Source organism: Amphibalanus amphitrite, unplaced genomic scaffold (genome assembly GCF_019059575.1).
Source record: "Amphibalanus amphitrite isolate SeventyFive unplaced genomic scaffold, NRLGWU_Aamphi_draft 001482F_arrow, whole genome shotgun sequence".
In the NCBI taxonomy this organism is placed as follows: domain Eukaryota; kingdom Metazoa; phylum Arthropoda; class Thecostraca; order Balanomorpha; family Balanidae; genus Amphibalanus; species Amphibalanus amphitrite.
Window position 1 is genome coordinate 131,971 of NW_024882975.1, and position 17,256 is coordinate 149,226.

At 49.0% G+C, this 17,256-nt stretch overlaps 2 protein-coding genes across 2 annotated transcripts in view; both read right to left on the reverse strand.

The window, feature by feature from the left end:
* LOC122373349 overlaps window positions 1–7,576 on the reverse strand; it is a 129,705-nt gene extending 122,129 nt beyond the window's left edge. Inside the window, exon 1 of the mRNA XM_043351316.1 lies at window positions 6,952–7,576. The gene's annotated coding sequence lies outside the window, so the exon portion shown is untranslated. The remainder of the gene's footprint in view (window positions 1–6,951) is intronic.
* A 3,944-nt stretch (window positions 7,577–11,520) lies between these two features.
* Window positions 11,521–14,967, reverse strand: LOC122373350. The gene is made up of 3 exons (XM_043351317.1): window positions 14,738–14,967; window positions 11,998–12,193; window positions 11,521–11,571 (listed from the first exon to the last, which is right to left on the reverse strand). Exons 1-3 carry the CDS (start codon window positions 14,869–14,871, stop codon window positions 11,521–11,523), a joined length of 381 nt encoding a protein of 126 aa, XP_043207252.1. The 5' UTR covers window positions 14,872–14,967.
* Between the last annotated feature and the right edge of the window lie 2,289 nt (window positions 14,968–17,256).

A 17,256-nucleotide genomic window follows, 5' to 3' on the forward strand; every position in this document is an offset into this window, starting at 1 on the left:
GATGAAGACACACCGGTGGCAGGCGCAGGGACGGGGGGCGGTCCCAACAGGGCGGGAGAGGCACAAGGGAACTATGGTGGAGGAGCAATGAGTTAGTGATAAAGGATACAACTCACTCGCCTCAGAAGTGTGAGGGCCATTGTCTAGTCTTCCCCATAGCACGACAAAAAAAGGAGAAGAAACAAACCGTTGTCCGTTTCAAATGGAACACGTCCGATTTGTTAGTTTCTAAAGGCTGCTTATCAAACCGACTGAACATGACTGAAGGAAAAAAAAGACATAAATGACTACTATAAATGGCGTGAACAAAGAGACCTGTCGAACAATTTTACGGCAAGGCAAGGGCAAAGAATGAGGAAAACGTGTATCGGTTAGAGTGTAAATGTTGCCCCCAGATACCGTGACAGATTCTAATCCGACGGCATCCCGCTTTTAGACCGGTCAGCGACGGTTTGTTAGAGGCTTAACGCCAAGAAAAGATTTAACAGACGGGGGAATGGCAGAGAAGCCCTCAAAAGTGGCCGGTCACTTTGAAAGACGGTGTTGTCGCGCAATTGAAACTCTGACTTGACTCCCAGCACCATACCCCAGGCTATATTTTCTCCCCAAAAAGATATTGATAAACTTTTGATGGTCAATGGCGAGCCAGAGCTGCGATATTCGTAACATAATAACAGCTAGCAACTGACAAGAAACATCCACATGGGCTATCGCTTTTCCGTTGTAGGCCCATTTGTATTCGGCACCGTCAGCATTCTTGAATTTCCACTGCCGCGTGTCTGCTTGGCCCATATGAAGTCGCCTCGTTTCAGGCACGAAATATGCTACTATAGCATTCACCCTAAACCCATTTTGTTCCAGAACTGCATTTCGCTTGAAGCCTTAGGAGGAGCCGGAAGAAAACGCATGAATAAATAACGTGCGGCAAGCCTCCCCCAGGGCAGGCAAATGTCAACATTCGTCAGAGGCAAAAACAAACTCGGTACTAGGCTACTGTGAATTATTTCAGTGAGCCACCTCAAATTGCTCGCTGCTGGCTTGTTTGTATGTAGCGAACAGGTGGTTGAAAAATAACAAATGAAATACCCTAAGTCCTAACACTTCTGACGGAACGTCATCGTCCTGCACTAACTGCTGAATCATCTATTCTGAACTTGTCAATAAAGGGGGCAATGTCCCAGGGCCTCCTCTAACATACCCACTGGGTGGGCAAATACCTACCCAGTCACCACAATTGCCCACCCAGTGGCGTCGATTTGCCCACCCAGAAGCAAATGCAAAAATAAAGGTCCGGCCAGACGTCCGGTAGGAACTACCACTTCGGTTTCCCGGAAAAAAACTTGCTAGCAGCCAGTGCCCCAGCCCCCAATCACTGCAGTGCAAGTTATTTTTTTAAAATGGATGCATCTGAATGCAGGGGCGGTAGCAGACTTGGCGTTTGGGGGTGGGGGCAACTTGGCAACTTTGCCAACCCTCGGAGGGGGGGGGGGGCGGTGCTAGCTTACAGAGGCCCATGGCCATAGCGGCCTCAAAGGCCCGTATGGAACCCCAGAGGCCGATGTGGGCTCTCAGAGGCCAGTGCGTGACGCCTAAAGGTGTAGGGGAGAGTGGGGTAATTTGGCCGGTGGTGTAAATTGGCCGCCCCCACCTGTACGATGTTTAATAAAAGTGAGTGAAATAACTCTAGTCTCTATTCATTTGTCATGGGTAGAAATAACTGGAGGACAAATGTCAAAACTTTGCCCCTCGTAGTTTTATTCAAAATTAATAAAACGTTAATTTCATTAGAAAATGGTAACTTTTACTTCTGTTTACAAAGTTGTATAGCATGTAGTGTTTGGGCTAAAAACGAATTCAGACATTATAGCGCCATTCTTGGGGGTGTTCAGCGGTTCCAAGAGCAATTTTTTTCTAATTCCGTATAGCCGTGATGACTTTATAGACAAAAATTTTCAGAACGGCAATATGGGGTAATTTGGCCGGGACTAGCGGGGCAACTTGGCCGGTGCGCTCATGGTCACTATGCTGGGACGGCCGAGTTTTCATGGTCAATTATACCATTAATGACATGATTCATGACCAACTTTGACTTCTTCGATGCCTTACTTTCGATTGGTCAACTGTAAGAGCATGTGACGTCATCAAAGGTTACCAAACGTTTTTTGCTAATAAATCCTTACATAAAAAAGGTACAGCCGCACAAATGGTCTCATTCTGTTCAGCTCGCCAAGGCGCATCGAATGATATGCATGATGACCTTGAACTCACGTAACCTTGAGGTCAAGCGACCTGATGCAACGTGACCTGAGGTCAACCTTTGACCTTGACTTCTCAAGGTCAACACATATATCTTTCGATGCGGACTGACGAGAGAATTACGATGGTACTCTAAGTTTTGGCCTAGCTTGATTACTTCAAAAGTTATTCGTAAAAAACTGTGATCGCATCTAGAGCCGCTAATTTGGCTATTTTGACCCCTGTGACCCCTCAGTCAACCTCCAAAATGCGGCAAATGCGTCATAGGACACACGTCATTGCTGAATCTGAAGCTGACTCGCAATATAACAGAAAATCCCGACCGCAAACTAGCACCGGCCAAATTGCCCCACACCCCCGGCCAAATAACCCTGCTAGTGGGGCAATTTGGCCGCCTTCCAGCCTTTGTAATACGTCACAATTTCAATATAAGTAATTACTCTATCATTTCAAGTTCACTGTCCAGTAAAGTAAAATGAATGCGACACCTGCCAGCGTTGAGAAAATGCAGAAATGTGTCGTCAATTTTAAGTTATATCGTTTTCTAAAAAAAAGCGGCCAAATTACCCCACTCTCCCCTAAGCCATGGGTCCCCAGCCAGACCACAAAATAGGGCCATCAGAGACCTTATAGGCTGATTGGGGACTAAATAGGGCCTCAATTTGGAGCCATCAGAGGCAAATGTGGGCCTCAGATATCAGTGTGAGGCCCTTATAAGACTGACATTGGTCCTCAGAGACCGGCATCGATCCTTCAGAAGCCAGTACGGGGCCCTCAGAGGCACAAAAGGGTCAGTCTTGGATCTCAGAGGCAAAAAATGGGCCATCAGCAACCGGTGTGGGACCTTTAGAGGTCGGTTTGTGCCCTCAGAGGCCAGTTTAAGGCCCTCAGAGACCAGTACAGGGCCTGAAAATGGCAGTTTGAGGCCATCAGAGGCCGACTTAGGCTCTCAAAGGCTAATGCGGGTCCTTGAGGCAAGGATGGGACCCTCAGGGGTCAGTGTGGCACCCACTCCGCGTTCAGGAAATCGCATGCGAGAACCTATTCAAATACATTGTAATTCTTCCCGCATCAATCGCATCCGGGAGGTGCGTGCGATTGATGCGAGCGTGCTTCCATGTATTTGAATAGGCTCTCGCATGCGATTTCCTGACTGCGGAAAGAGTCTGTTTCAGACAGGCTTGGGCTGGTATTGGACCCCAGAGTCCAGAAAAGGCCAAGTTGAGCCCTCAGAGCCGATGCAGGTCCTTAACCCGGCAGTTGCTGGGGTATTTCGCTACCCACCGTTTGCTGGGGGGGGGGGGGCGTTAAACGCCCCCAGCCGATAACTCGAGAACCAATAGGCGCAGCGAAACGCACGAGGCGACAAACGAAAGAACGCGACGAGACGCTTCAGATGAGTACTTTTAAGTTGAATTTTGAGGTCACAGGTCGGGTCAAGGTCAGGTCAAACACCTGAAATCGGACTTTCAGTAGCATGGACTTCAGGACTTCACAATGGGCGCCTCCCGTCATAAACTCTGTCAAAACGGTGCACAATCCATCATATAAGGCCTACAAAAGTGTCAGCTCCATGTAGGGGTCAGTCAAGCATAGGTCAGGGTCAAGGTCAGGTCAACCGGGTAGACACATATCCCCGAAAATCAAAACTGATATTCGCAGCCTGTGACACATGTTTTATGGGTAATTTGGGGCGTGGAACACGATGGTGACATTCATTTTATCATATGTGTACGTGTTTGGGTCAAAAAGTTCAAATTAAGAAATACATGTATCATGGTCGTGAAGTAGTCATGAGAAATTGCCAAGATTCAGTTCAAGACTTTGGAAAATGCGGAACGATAATCAATAATCGAAGATAGCCATTTGATTGTTCATGGTATTGGCAGTCTAATGGCGTTTACGGCATGTCTGTATGTCTATTCTGTGATTTTATATGATTTTTTGAACATATAACGTTTTTGGTCGAAAACCAAGAAATCATGACGTCACTGAAACCTCGATATCTCAAAAAATTTCCGACCGATTTTTTTGAAATTTTGTCACAATAAACGTCAAACAATTCCCTAGAGGCACCCAAAATTTGGCGTGCCTGCGGCGCACCGTTTTTTTTTTTTTTTTTTGCTATGGCCCAGCGAAAAAAGTGGGGGCGTTTAACGCCCCCCCCCCCCCAGCAACTCGGGGGGAAACCCTCGCCCGTATAGGGGGGGAGTCGAACGGACCCCCCTCGATTTTTTGCGAATAACTCGCGACCTGTGACCCCTTTTCCGTGACCATGTTTGGCCGAAATCGCGATTCGGCGTATGTCGGCTCGCATTAGCCGCGCGTTTGCAAGCTTGTCGTGATTTCAAACGTTCAAACATGTGATTTGATGTTGCTCCCATACATAAGGGTGGGTGTCAAGGTCACCTGAAGGTCAGGTCACGTCATTGACCTTTGGTGACCTCGGGTGACCTCGGTTCACTTTTTCGAGTTTTTTCATGTTCTAGGCTAGTTTTTTATCTGAATTCGAATTTAGCAACCATTTGAACATTTACGAAGTAGTTTTGGTGCCTTCGTAACATGTTACGAAGCTGTCAGAGGCGGTTGACACGTAATACGAATACCAGTCACAACCCCTACCGGTTGACCTGACCTGACCTGACCCGACCTGGTCTAAATGGCATGCTTAAAACATCATCTCTGATCAAAACTAACACGATATTCGTGATCAGCACCCCGGAAAACCACATAGCAGCCACACTTTACGACTTTCTAACAGGTCCCGATTTTCCCGGTTTTCGGGTCATTGACCTGACCTGGAAGGTCACTCGATGACCTAGGACCTTAAAATCGGGTATCATCGGCTTCCTCTGGTAACGGGCAACACGCTCGTTTTTTCCGTGAAGCTCTAGCTTGATCAGGGGCCAAACGCGAGGGGGTCGGGTCGTGCCGCCGAAGGACGCAATGGCCTGTGCCGGCGAGGGTTAAAATTGGGTATCATCGGCTTCCTCTCGTCACGGGCAACACGCTTGTTTTTTTCCGCGAAGCTCTAGCTCGATCAGGGGCGAAACGGCAAGGGAGGTCCAACGCCCCCCCCCCCCCCTATACGAGTACCTACGTTCGCGGCTGGAAAAACACCAATACAGGGGATGGTTAAAGGCCGGCATCGGGTCTTCAGAATCCAGTGCGGGGCCCTCAGAGGCTAATATGGGCCTTTACAGGCCAGCATGGGGCCTCAGAGGTCAGTGTGGGACCCTCAAAGACCGGCATGGGCCAGCAGGGTAGCGCGCTACAAGGCCAAGGATGTATTACAAGTAGATTAAGGTCAATAAAAGCCGTATTTAGATCAAGAGGACGCGCTTAGAGTAAGCTGACCATGCCTCCTAAAAAGAGGCAGCGAGCATCACCTACCTATTCGATTTCTGGTTCAAGGAGCAATCATAGTAAGTTTAACTCTGCACTTTTGCAGTCTTCTTAAAATTTTAAATGTATGTAGACTAGAGATGTCAATCGGATACCAACTTTTTGGTATACCGATACCAAACTGATACCAACTTGGTATTTGGTATTTTGATCCTAATGTTGTTGGTATTTTGTTGGTATTACGAATCCGGCTAATGTATAAGAGGATACGAATTCGGTAAAAAGTTGGTATTTCCCTCATGTTCCCAAGTTGGTTTGGTTTCGGTATTTTTCATGGTTTTGGTTGGCATTTGGTTTGGTATCGGTATCCTGATTTTCCGTTATTGATATCACTAATGTAAACAATTGACATACCTATAAGGTGAAATACACACGAAATACCATATCACACACGACAAACGTTAAACTATAAATGGCACAGTTGGTTGACTGTGAAAGTGACATAGGCCTTAACCCCCCCCCCCCCCAGTCGCAACCATCACCCCAAAACAAGTGACTGGATCTGCCCTTGGGCAGGGGAGCGGCGAACAATTTTGCCCACCCAGTGAAAAATCCTTAGAGGAGGCCCTGCAATGTCCCCGACTCCCCACACCTGAACCCCTCCCCTCCCCCTTCCAGGCAAATCAATGCAATGTTTCAGCAGTGACAGCCTTTCCCTTTCCCCTCCCCCAGTATCGACCATTTTCGGGGCAAGGGGAGCTAATGACTGTGGAACAATTGACATTTGTAGGTGCTAGCAAGTACTCTATACACCTTTACAGAGCATGTGACCCCCTTCCCCTCGTGCAAACACGCCATTTATCCATCACCCCTCCCCGCCCCCTCCTCGTCGGATGTGTGTGACTGGTGAGTGGGGACGGGAGGGCAGTTAAGTTTGGCAGGTCAGATCAAAACAGGTCAAGGCACTGCCGACAAAATCGGAAGAAAAAAATAAGGGATATTCACAGCTTTCAATGACAAAAATATCAAACACAAATGTCCCTAGACCTACATTCATTCTCCTTCAATTTTCGTGGCCAACTTTAACAGCAACCTGCAACAATCAACTTTGGCTAAAGGAATGAAAATAAAGGAAGGTACGTACCCAACTCAAACTGCAATAAAATCTAAAAAAGATCAGAATAAGACACACTAGGAGACTGAGACCACTGACTCCCTCCACTGACTTCAGAGTGACATGGGATAGAGGCTGCTGATCAAAGACCAATATAGGGTCTTGGAACATAGGCAGGTGCCAGGTATCAGAATCAAAGTTGGCCCGCCCCTGCGCCTGATTGATCCGGTTCTTACCGGAACAAGAGCACCGCACCAACGCACAACACTGACACTCAGTCAGATGACAGTTCCGTGTTCAGTCACTCCACTCCACTCCACTCCACTCAGCCGCAAACTCCGCCGGTTTATCAGCAATCAGCACAAGTATCTCAGCGCCCTCAGATCAATCCCGCGCGTAACGCAGTCGCGTCTGCGTTTTCTGCTTCGCTCGCCGCAGCGGCGCGCCAGCTGGGTCCACAAAAACACCACACGCAACTGCCGTCCTGGCAACGAACAGACCAGACACCAGCCAGCTTCCTTTGGCACGTGCTTCGACAGTTTCACCAGATTCACTCGCAACACACGACCGCACCCCTCCACGACGCGCACGAGTCGGACCGCGCGGCGCCACTGAGTCCGCCGGCAGCGTGCCGCGTGGCGCGGCGGCCGGCCTTGGCTGGTGCGCCACACTCGCCGCCGACCGCGCGGCGAGGCGCTCCCGACCGGTGCAGCGAGCGCTCTGCCGCCACCGCTCTCCTTTCCGCGGCGAATCAGCCCGCAGATTAACCACCGAAAGTAGCGCGAGCTTCACATTCCTGCACAACCGGGAGGGGAGAGGTTTCCGGACTCATCCCGATCACTGCCGCCGGCGGACCGCCCACCGCCGCCGGCGCCGGCCACGATAATACGGTGACGTCACGTGACGTAACAGCTGGACACCGTGCGCCGTACCGGCCGGGTTGAGGGGCCCCATTTTGACCCTTATTGCAATTGTTGTGGAGGTCGGAAGAAAATCGGGTGGCCATCGACCCTCAAACGACCTTGAACGCCACGCCGGTGAGAAGATGAGGGCAAGATGGGGGGGGGGGGGGGTAAAGCGTGGATGCCGGTGGCTGTTTTCTTCCGGAATTTTCTACTTAGAGCTTCCGCGCTGCCTTCGAGCAGAGCTGTGCTTGAGGACCGCAAGTTTTTCAAATATGTGATGGCTGTCGGCTGAGGTGTCAGCGTGCCGGGTCATCAAATTTAAACGTCCCAGCACCTCGAGCAGGAAGCCCAAGACTTCGAGTAGAGGAAAGCCCGAGACCGAGAGGAAAAGCAGACTGCGAAAACAAAAACTGGGTGCGTCGAAAACTAGAAAACACCTAATACCTGCACCTGCTCTTTCATCAAAATCAAGGGAGCGTATAAGCTTTCCTGGGCAACGCCAACAAGCCAAGCTAGCGATTTGAATGTCCCGCTGCCGCTGCATCATACGTGATAAGCGCCACTACTTACCCTGCGTAGTGCGTTCGATGTCTCTCGGACGACGAAGATTCTACGCCGTCGGGCCAATCCCGTTCAAGGTCAGCGGGGGCTCGGCTGCGGTTATGGAACGCGATTGGCTGGACGACGTAGAATCTTCGTCGTCCGAGAGACATCGAACGCGGGGTTAGTTAAACTTGATTGGATTAATTGTTCGCCTGTAACGTTCAACCAATATGACTAAGGTTTCAGGTCAGCCAGTGACCCAAACTGACCTCAGACCTGACCTTTGACTCGTTGAGTCCAAGGTCAAAGCAGTAGCTCCCAAATCGGTGTGTGTAAGCTACCCCGGTTGCATAATCGCATAGTTGAATATTGACAATTGACATCCACCAGCTTGTGAATGTACAGGTCTCGCGGGTTTTAGCGGTAGGTTTTGCACCTAGAAAATTTAGTGTACTTCAGGCTATATCTTCGTCGTCTTAAGCTTTTAAGTGTTGAAGATGCGATCGACTTGTTGGGTAACAAGCCGGCCATGATCGTGTAAAATGGCTTCATCGTAGATCGATTAGTTTCTGAGATATAACCGGAAATGAAGTGCAAAACCTACCGCTTAATCTCGCGAGACCTGTACTTCAGCAGAGCATTATGAAAATTGAAATAGAAATCGATCCGATAACAATGGAAAAGACCAAAACAAATCAATTTATGTGGGATTGAGAAAAAGGAGCTGAAGCATATCTAAGGAAAAAAAAATAAGCCCGTTGAAGGACACGGATCCTCTTGACTCTTGTATGAAAAAAAAAAACATTTCGAATGGTGACTCAAATGAGCTCAGATGGTTTTGGACACCTTGAAACAAGACTGGACGGTCCCTAAATATCATTCAATGAAATTTGAATTTCTACAATAAAGTCGTCACTGTCATCGTCGTGTTTTGAACGTGCGCATTAAAACTCGCAGCATTCAGTGAAGCATCGTCTGCCACACCCCTATCTCGGTCCTGCATGTTTCAGTATTTTGCAAGGCACATTAGGTTTGCATTTTCTATCACGAGTGAGCTGCAGTCCGAGACTGCAGACTGTCTGATGTCGGTGCAGATCTCCAGTCTGGTTGCAGTCTGACCTGAGACGAATACCGTCGAGAGAGGCAGGCGGCTCGCCCCGCGTAATTTGCGTATGCATACCAGGAGATAGCGTCGCCAGACGGTCACTGAATAGACAACGAGGTCAGGTCCTTCGCGACGGCGGGTATTTTTAGTCACCTATAGAGAGTGGCTAAAAATACAACCCGGCTGCAGCTGTTACTTTATTCGTATAACCGTGATGTAAAGTCATGAGGAGAGCTGGGACCGGTATCGGATGAGCCATCGGACAATACGTTCTGGCCTAATGACAGCGATGTCGTTAGGTATATGTAAGTGCACACAGACTGCATTCATGTATGTGAAGAGATTGAAAGCATTATAGTGCAGACGAGTGCGCCACACAGCCCTTGCAGCATGTTGGACACTATCACATTCCGATCCTAGCGTTCTAAGGACTCGGGTTATTTGGTTGGAGGAGTTTGCTTTTTTGCTGATGCCGTGGCAATCCGATCAGTATTATTTATAGACCTTTGGGGATTCGAGAAAACGTTCTGACCGTTGCTCGTTCAATGTTCAGTGCTCTGATCCTGGCCAAAGGTTAAGGTCTCGTGCCATATGTGAGTCGGTCAGAAAGGTCTCGTGCCGTATGTGAGTCGGGCAGAGCAGAACATGTACCCCGATCAGGCTTATAAGTTGGTCCGTGGTGGAGCCGTGTTACGTCACAAACAAGAGGACAGAAGCCTCAGACAGGTCCTGAGGGACTCGAGCGGTGGGTCTGTTCTGTTTCAAAGTCCCGGGACTCCGAGATGTGCTTCCTCAGATAGTCTGTCAAACCTATACATATACAACTGGTAGAACAGGAAACGGGGTTGGCCTTACATAATAACTGATGCCTTGCACAACAGTATGGGTTGACCATATGCGGTAGACCATCGTGTAGGCAATCTTCATGTTAAGAGAGGTCTACGCATTAATAAGTGACCTGGTTTCATTCATTGACTTGGCCTTGGATGCATCTTGGGGCCGTTTGGCATTCAATAATCTATTTATTTTGTATGAAAAAAAAAACACAAAATGCCGCTTACCTAGATGAACGCGAATGGCAACAAACTTTTCAAATAAATAGCCATTAGCCATAACATAACATTTTGAACATCACACCACTCCTAAATACATGCCTACATACTATCCCTACTGATTATGTTATGTAACACTTACACAAACGTGATCATTGTACCTAAATGTAGAGCCTGTGCTTAGATATAACGGTACCTATCGATTCTTGTTGTCAGTTGCCTGCATCTTGCAGAGATTAAGCTATGGAGACCATAAGACATCACTCATGACTCATTGCAATAAATTTTTAATGTACGCATATGGAGAAAACCCAACGTCCTCCATACTTCTAACGTATAACTAAATTATGCAAATATATAACTGCCGATATAATTTGCCGTATTGCGTATCCTTTTTATAAACAGTGCAATACCTACAGCCCGTTTGCTGTCCCTCGTCAGTTGAGCCTGGCATCCTGCAGCAATGTACGTCATTTGAGCTGGCGTTTGACTCTAGTGACGCACGTCTTTCAAATATCATAAACATATCAGTCATGTCATGGACCGAGCACGTGTCTAGAGTTGCGTCACATTCTGACGACCGCGACGGAACGCCAACACGAAAACAAACACATCGTACTCACCATGTGCAGCCAGGGTGGAAAGTCGGCCATGTTATGATCTATTGGTGTGGAGGGAGCCTCAGAATTCACTGACAGAAAGCGATCGCTGCTTAGAGAGCACCATGCACGTGGGTAGAACAGCGACACTGCAGAACAATGCTGGCGCACAGCCACTGCTGCTATCGGCCCCAGGAATGGAAGATAAGAACAGCCGATTAGCTCCAAAGGTGGTTGGTATAACGCTCTACAGAGTCTTTCTTTGCGTTTGATAAGTGGGAAATATCGAACATGGCGCTGATAGAAATACGCTGGCGCAACGTCTGCATATGCAATGATCCAATGACGCAATCAGCTCGTAGCAAAAGGATACCAATGCAGACATTAGCGGCTGAGTCTTCCTGCTCCTAATTTAGATCACAAAAGACAGCATGCTAAGTGTGATCATAGTTCCATTTGCCTTCCCTTTGTTGCCCACGTTTACAAGCCAGATCAGAACAGACCAGAGAACGTCGGCTCCATACAAACCCACACCCAGCACGATATCCCGCGGGCTCTAACGCCTCGGCGACCTCTAAATGGCCCCTGACGTGTCACCGTGTCAGCACGGACCGCGGGCCAGCTCAGCACGTCTGAGCTCATCTCGGCCGACCTGTGACCGGCGAAATCGGCGACCTGATAGAGGCGAGGCAGCACTTTTTGCTCCGTGCTGAGACTAGATCGATCCGATGAATATAATTCAGAACCACAATCATTGACCACAAAAGTACCCCCAATATTCGTTGCCACAACAGCAGGCGAGAGCCCGCGAGCTCCTCCTGGGTTACTCCCGTCTTTCGAGATGTAAACCCGTGGAAATGACTTCAAACGGCCACCACAGAAGGAATGTGCTGCCTGTAGAACTGTCATCCCCATGCTCACAGACTCACCATGCCACGCACGCCATTCACCGGTTCTGAGAACACGCTGCACCCCAGCGCCAGCTGGCGGCCACCAGATGGCGCCCCCGGTCTTCAGGCTCCTCTTCCTCCCCTCCCTCCCCACTCCCCACCGGCAACACGGAGTCGGCCGGACCCACCTTCGGCTCCTGATCGGGCTCGTGTTCTCCACTCTCGGGGATCGGCGTGTACTCGATCATCATCTGTATACGCCAGCGTTTGTCGTCGCTGAGGCGTTCCGCGCGCTCGCCGGTGCTGCCACCTTTCGGCGAGAGCAGCTCGTGCACCGGCGAGCGACTACGGAAGTACTTGTTGCGCCGCGGAGGGTCCTTCATCCTGGAGGAGGGGAGGGGGCGGTTAGTTACAAACCAGGTGGTAGAGATAGAGGTTTGAGAAAGACGAAGGGTATGAGAGTCGAAAGTTAAAAGCAGAGTTGAGGTACATCGGTACCTATATATCCCCGTAGCCACGCGTTATAGGACCTCGCCTCTCAGCAGCTTAGCTCAGATGGTTCCCCAGTAGCTCAAGGGTCATTCAGCAGTTCAGAGGACCATTTAATTACGGCATGGGATTGGGTCATCCACTGTGGGATTGGGGCTAAAATTCGATACGTAAAGTACCTTGTTCTATTGTCCAATCACCAATGATCGGTAACTGATTCATCCACCGCTTTACGTGGGTCTGTTTTCGCTTAAAAAAGAAATATCAGAAGTTTTGATTCAGCCACGGGGAAATATTTTCTCATCAATATTTACCTATCGACTGAACTTTAGATTCCCTATTGTATACTTTTCAGTCATTAAGTTCTTTACCTACTGGTTTCGTTTGGTGACGAGACCATTTAGCGTAATATCTCTTTGTAAATATGTATGTATTGTAAATGGCATCACAGCTTGAGGAATTTTCTATTCTGATTATTTATTTTCCTGAATCGAATGGTCACACATCGAAGTACGATAGCTCCTGTCCTGCTGCCCCCTCTAAAAAGCTACTGCTGACATTCAGAGAGGAGCGAACTATTTTGCGAATGAAGAGTCAATTATAAAAAATGCGGCACTTTAGAACGATATGACTCTCGTCATACATCTTCCTATAGGTAGTTTATATTACAGAAAGATGCGAGTGATACTGGAACTACATGGTAGGTACTTTTTGGATAAACGTACCTCATGCTGAAATAACCTTGCAGGGACGTGGAACTGTGTACTGTATATACCTATATACTAAGTTATGCATATACAATACATCGCTCAGGCTGGAGTGAATAAGGAAATTGTGAGGCTTTGCGGATATGATTGACCAGCTCTGGTGGCTCAGCCCGCAGACGTGTCCATGCTCTTTTGTAAGGCTTTTGCTTCGGTTTCGGAACACTTATAGGGATGCAATATGCTTTATGCACTTAGTACACTTGACGGAGCGTGAAGCATGCCGGCAGCCAGCAGTTTTTAGTCATTCACCGAAGTTTTTCATACAATACCGCTCTGATTCACAAAGCTCACTTGCATATTTTTGCGCCCCTTTTTCCATTCAGATGTTCATTGATCGACCAATAAGTCTGTCATGCGCATCAGCTGAGAATAGCGAACATCGAAATTTATTTTCCATCTCTTCTGATCGTATGCCTCTGTTGGCCCACAAGTTTTAATCGAATGACATTAACGGGGTTTATTGCACCAGCTAATTATCTTTAGTAAAGAGCACATCAGCTTCCGCCTGTCTTCGTTCAGACACCTACAGCCCAGTGAAAGGTCAGGAAAGGTTAATGGAATACCACTCGAATCATTAGCTTGCACCATTCGGCGAATGCATCGAGGGCCCGTCCACTAATTATTTATGTTAATGTAGTGATGTGATCTACGCTTCGAATTGAAGTTTCTAAGCAAAATTAAGCCAACCAAAGCAAGAACAGATATACCTACCTATTGTTAACACTGAACAACAGAGTTCTTTGAACTTCGCTTCCGTCCTGCCCCAGATGGATAAAGTTTCCTCTCTCCACCACAAAGCTCGTCTGTTTTCTAGATGGCTTTTAGTAATCCATCTTTCAGAAAAGCAGCTGAATGCCGCGTGTGCCACGTCTCCCCCGGCTCTCTGGCCGTCAGTGGCCGTTACAGTCTGCTCGCTGTGACGCATCACGTCGAAGACAAGCGTCACGCCGAGCCCGAGCCCTCAGATGACGCAATGACGTCCTCCCATAGAGCGACGTCACAGGTCACGTGACACACGACGCATCGGACACGCTGTGTTCAGCCCCCGATCAGCTGGTGAGCGGATGATCACTGAGCGACCTTACGGGGATCAGTTCCGATAAATATACGCAGACAAAATGCCAAGGGTGTGTGCATGTTTAAACAAAAACACATTTTGCCTCGATATTTCACATGGCCTGGCGGAACTATGCAATGCATGAGTGGTTACGCAATCCCTGATAAATTGATAAAACGTTGCTCCGGAGAGCCACTTATATTTAAGCTCGAAGATGTCACTTGACTCAGCTCAACGCTTTTTTACTCGGTTAACAAAGAAAACTTCAAGAGCGAAATGTTAAAGGCGCTGATGCGCAAAACCATGACGCGTAGAATCCAATCTAATGTTGTATGATGCAGACATAGGTATGTACCTACCATCTGATTTCAGGCAGCGGTGAACTTCAATCAGTTCCAGCATCGCTCTCATCCCGACCGAAGAGTCCCTCAGGGTAAACGGCCGGGTCACACTGAAGGTCAGGACAGCTGTCCTCGCGGCACAACATCGCACGATCGATTCCGACCTCTGGCCCGGGGTCACCTCTCGGCCCGGCCCCGGGGCACAAAGGAACCCGCCGCACGCGCACGCCATTGGAGGGGGGGGGGGGCAAACGGGCCCCAACTGTCCGCTTACCTGGCGGTTCCGGCGGCGGCGGCGCTGGCGACGGCGGCCACAGCTGCCGGCACGGGCAGCGTGGCTGTGGCGGCGCCGCCGGCCGAGACGCGCACCTGGCCACGGCGGCCCCAGCGCGGCGACGTAGAGGACATAGCGCACCGCACTGGTCCACCCAATCGATGGCTCCACTGCCGGCCGCGGCCGCACGCGCAATCTGCCCCGCCGCCGCCGCCGCCGCCGCGGGCACCGACGACGGCGGCCGTCGGTTCCGACGACGGCGCTGTCGGTTCCGACGCGGCTGGCAACAGCGGCCGGCGCGCGCCCGCCGCCGGGAGCCAGCGGAGGGCGGGGAGGGGTGGCGGTCCGACGGAGGGTGGTGGTGCAGGAGGGTGATGGATGGGGAGGATCGGACTAGGCACTTTGAGGGGAGTCGAGTGCCGTCCTTACTAATCAGAGCGCGGAATAAAGGCTCATCAACAGGGGCGCGTGAACTACTTTCAGACTGGGGGGCACACCATAATAGAGATCAACCTAGGGTACCCCTAAATCTGGTTTTCTCACCGGTTTGTTTCAGGCCACTCATATCTAGTCCCTTGGCTTTTTCAACAACAAAGAGATCATTTGCAAAAAAGTGCGGTATTCCGTTTCGAAGTTGTGGGGGCACCGCCCCCACGACCCCAGAGTTGAGGGGGGGGGGGGGGGGGGCAAGCTGCCCCCCCCCCCCACTGCCTGTCGGCTCTGTCCCTTCTCGTTCCATCCAGGCGCATGGATTCACGGCTATTTCTTTTCTTTATCCCCTTTCACGAACAACCTTTGGAGGAACGTCCGTTAACGGGAACGAAGCTAAACGTATGCTTAGTTCGTGAATATGACGGCTACAAGTGGGTTACGGATTGGTTCAACCGTTTTCCTGTCCCTTAAAGTGACACGACTAGCCATGTGACAATAGAAGAGGGACATATATTTTTCATATGGACTAGGCCGCAATCGCATGTATATTATACAACTGTCGATCAAGTGACTGGAACAATGACTGGAAAAAAAACTCAGAATGCAACACTACACTATGTTCATCAAGACAGCCCCCGCTAGCACTTGACATGAGGGCGGAAGCTACGAAGAATCAATCGAACAGCAGTAATTCATTGTGCAGCAACAAAGATGTCGTCTTATTTTCTCTAACATAAAAGCAGCACATTGCGGAGTCGGTTGCAAGCCTTTTCTCCTCGGATAACAAATTCAAGAGCACAAACGAGTCCTTTACTCTTTGATTTATGCATTCTGCAAGTGAGGCATGTGGTCGGAATATAAAAAAGCCCTTACCTATTGTTCAATTTCACGAATGCTTCCTTTACAAAATCTGCATAACATGCACCTGCCTGCCTTTTACCTATATTATGCGCTCATTTCTTGCTGTTGTGGGTAAGCACTGCTTAGTTGTTTACTTGGCATGTCGTTGACCTATTTATGTACATATATACCTAGGGACTAGGGTTATACCTACCTATGGCTATGCATAAAAATCAGCCTACTGCTAATCTGTATTTACAATTGGTTCTGTTTTTGGTGATATACAACGTTAGGTATTTGTATATACCTTAGTTAATGAACGATGAATTATGGAAATTTAAATTACGCTCATAAATTAGGATATTTGTGATATTCCCACCAACAATAGATCCGCTTCCATAATCTTCATGGGCGTATGTGTTCCCAGCGGCACATTGATCCATAGCCCGTTATTAATAGATGCTCTAAAAGGTCACATCCCACGGAAGCCGATCATGCTCCAGTATCACGTGACAAGGCCTGGGGGCGTATGCTTATAGTATATATTAATCGTCACGTGAACCAATGTAGGTACCTAACCTGTAGCAAAAGCTACGGCATCCTGGTAAAGCCTATGCCCTTTACCATCCTTTTAGTCAGAATATGCCTACGGAATAACAACTAGCCAGGTGGTACAGAAAATTCCGTCAATAACAGCAAGAACCATGTGAATACGCACTACGCACCAGTACTAATCGCAGCCGTATCACATGAACTTACCGTTCTGCCCATAGATGGCAGCGGCATCGCGCGCCTGCAGGTATGCTGTGCCGCACTTACTCGTAGGCCGGAATAGCCAGCAAGGCGGCGACCGGCCGTAGTAGAGCTAGGCTTTGTTTGGCTTTGTTGGGCTGGGAGCTTGCTGTCTATTAGCACCATTACCATTTCAGGAGCGTATGATATGAGGATTTTTTTTCTGGAGGGGAGATGGTCTGAGCAGCCGAAATGGTGCGCTGCCGCGACTCAGCCCGTCCCGTGAAACAGGTCATCCAGCCGCGCAAACGGTCACCCCACCTCACGAAAGCCCGCACCGAAGGCAGCTATTTCCGTCGAATAATGGTGACCGTCTAGTTGGGAAGAAAGACAGATCCGGGTCTACAGGTAGATAAGTTCATTCTGGGTATAATATCTATGTAAAATAATACCAACATATCGCAACTTGGGCTCGGCTTAAAAAATCCCGTAGTTATATGCAATCGATCCAAACA

Excerpts from the sequence above, each read along its gene's own strand:
- LOC122373350 (XM_043351317.1), bottom strand. The coding sequence starts at position 14,871 with ATGTCCTCTACGTCGCCGCGCTGGGGCCGCCGTGGCCAGGTGCGCGTC. Across the intron at positions 12,194-14,737 it reads GCCGCCGCCGGAACCGCCAG|GATGAAGGACCCTCCGCGGC; the intron begins GTAAGCGGACAG and ends CCCCTCCTCCAG. Across the intron at positions 11,572-11,997 it reads AGCCCGATCAGGAGCCGAAG|GTCGGCCGAGATGAGCTCAG; the intron begins GTGGGTCCGGCC and ends CGCCGGTCACAG.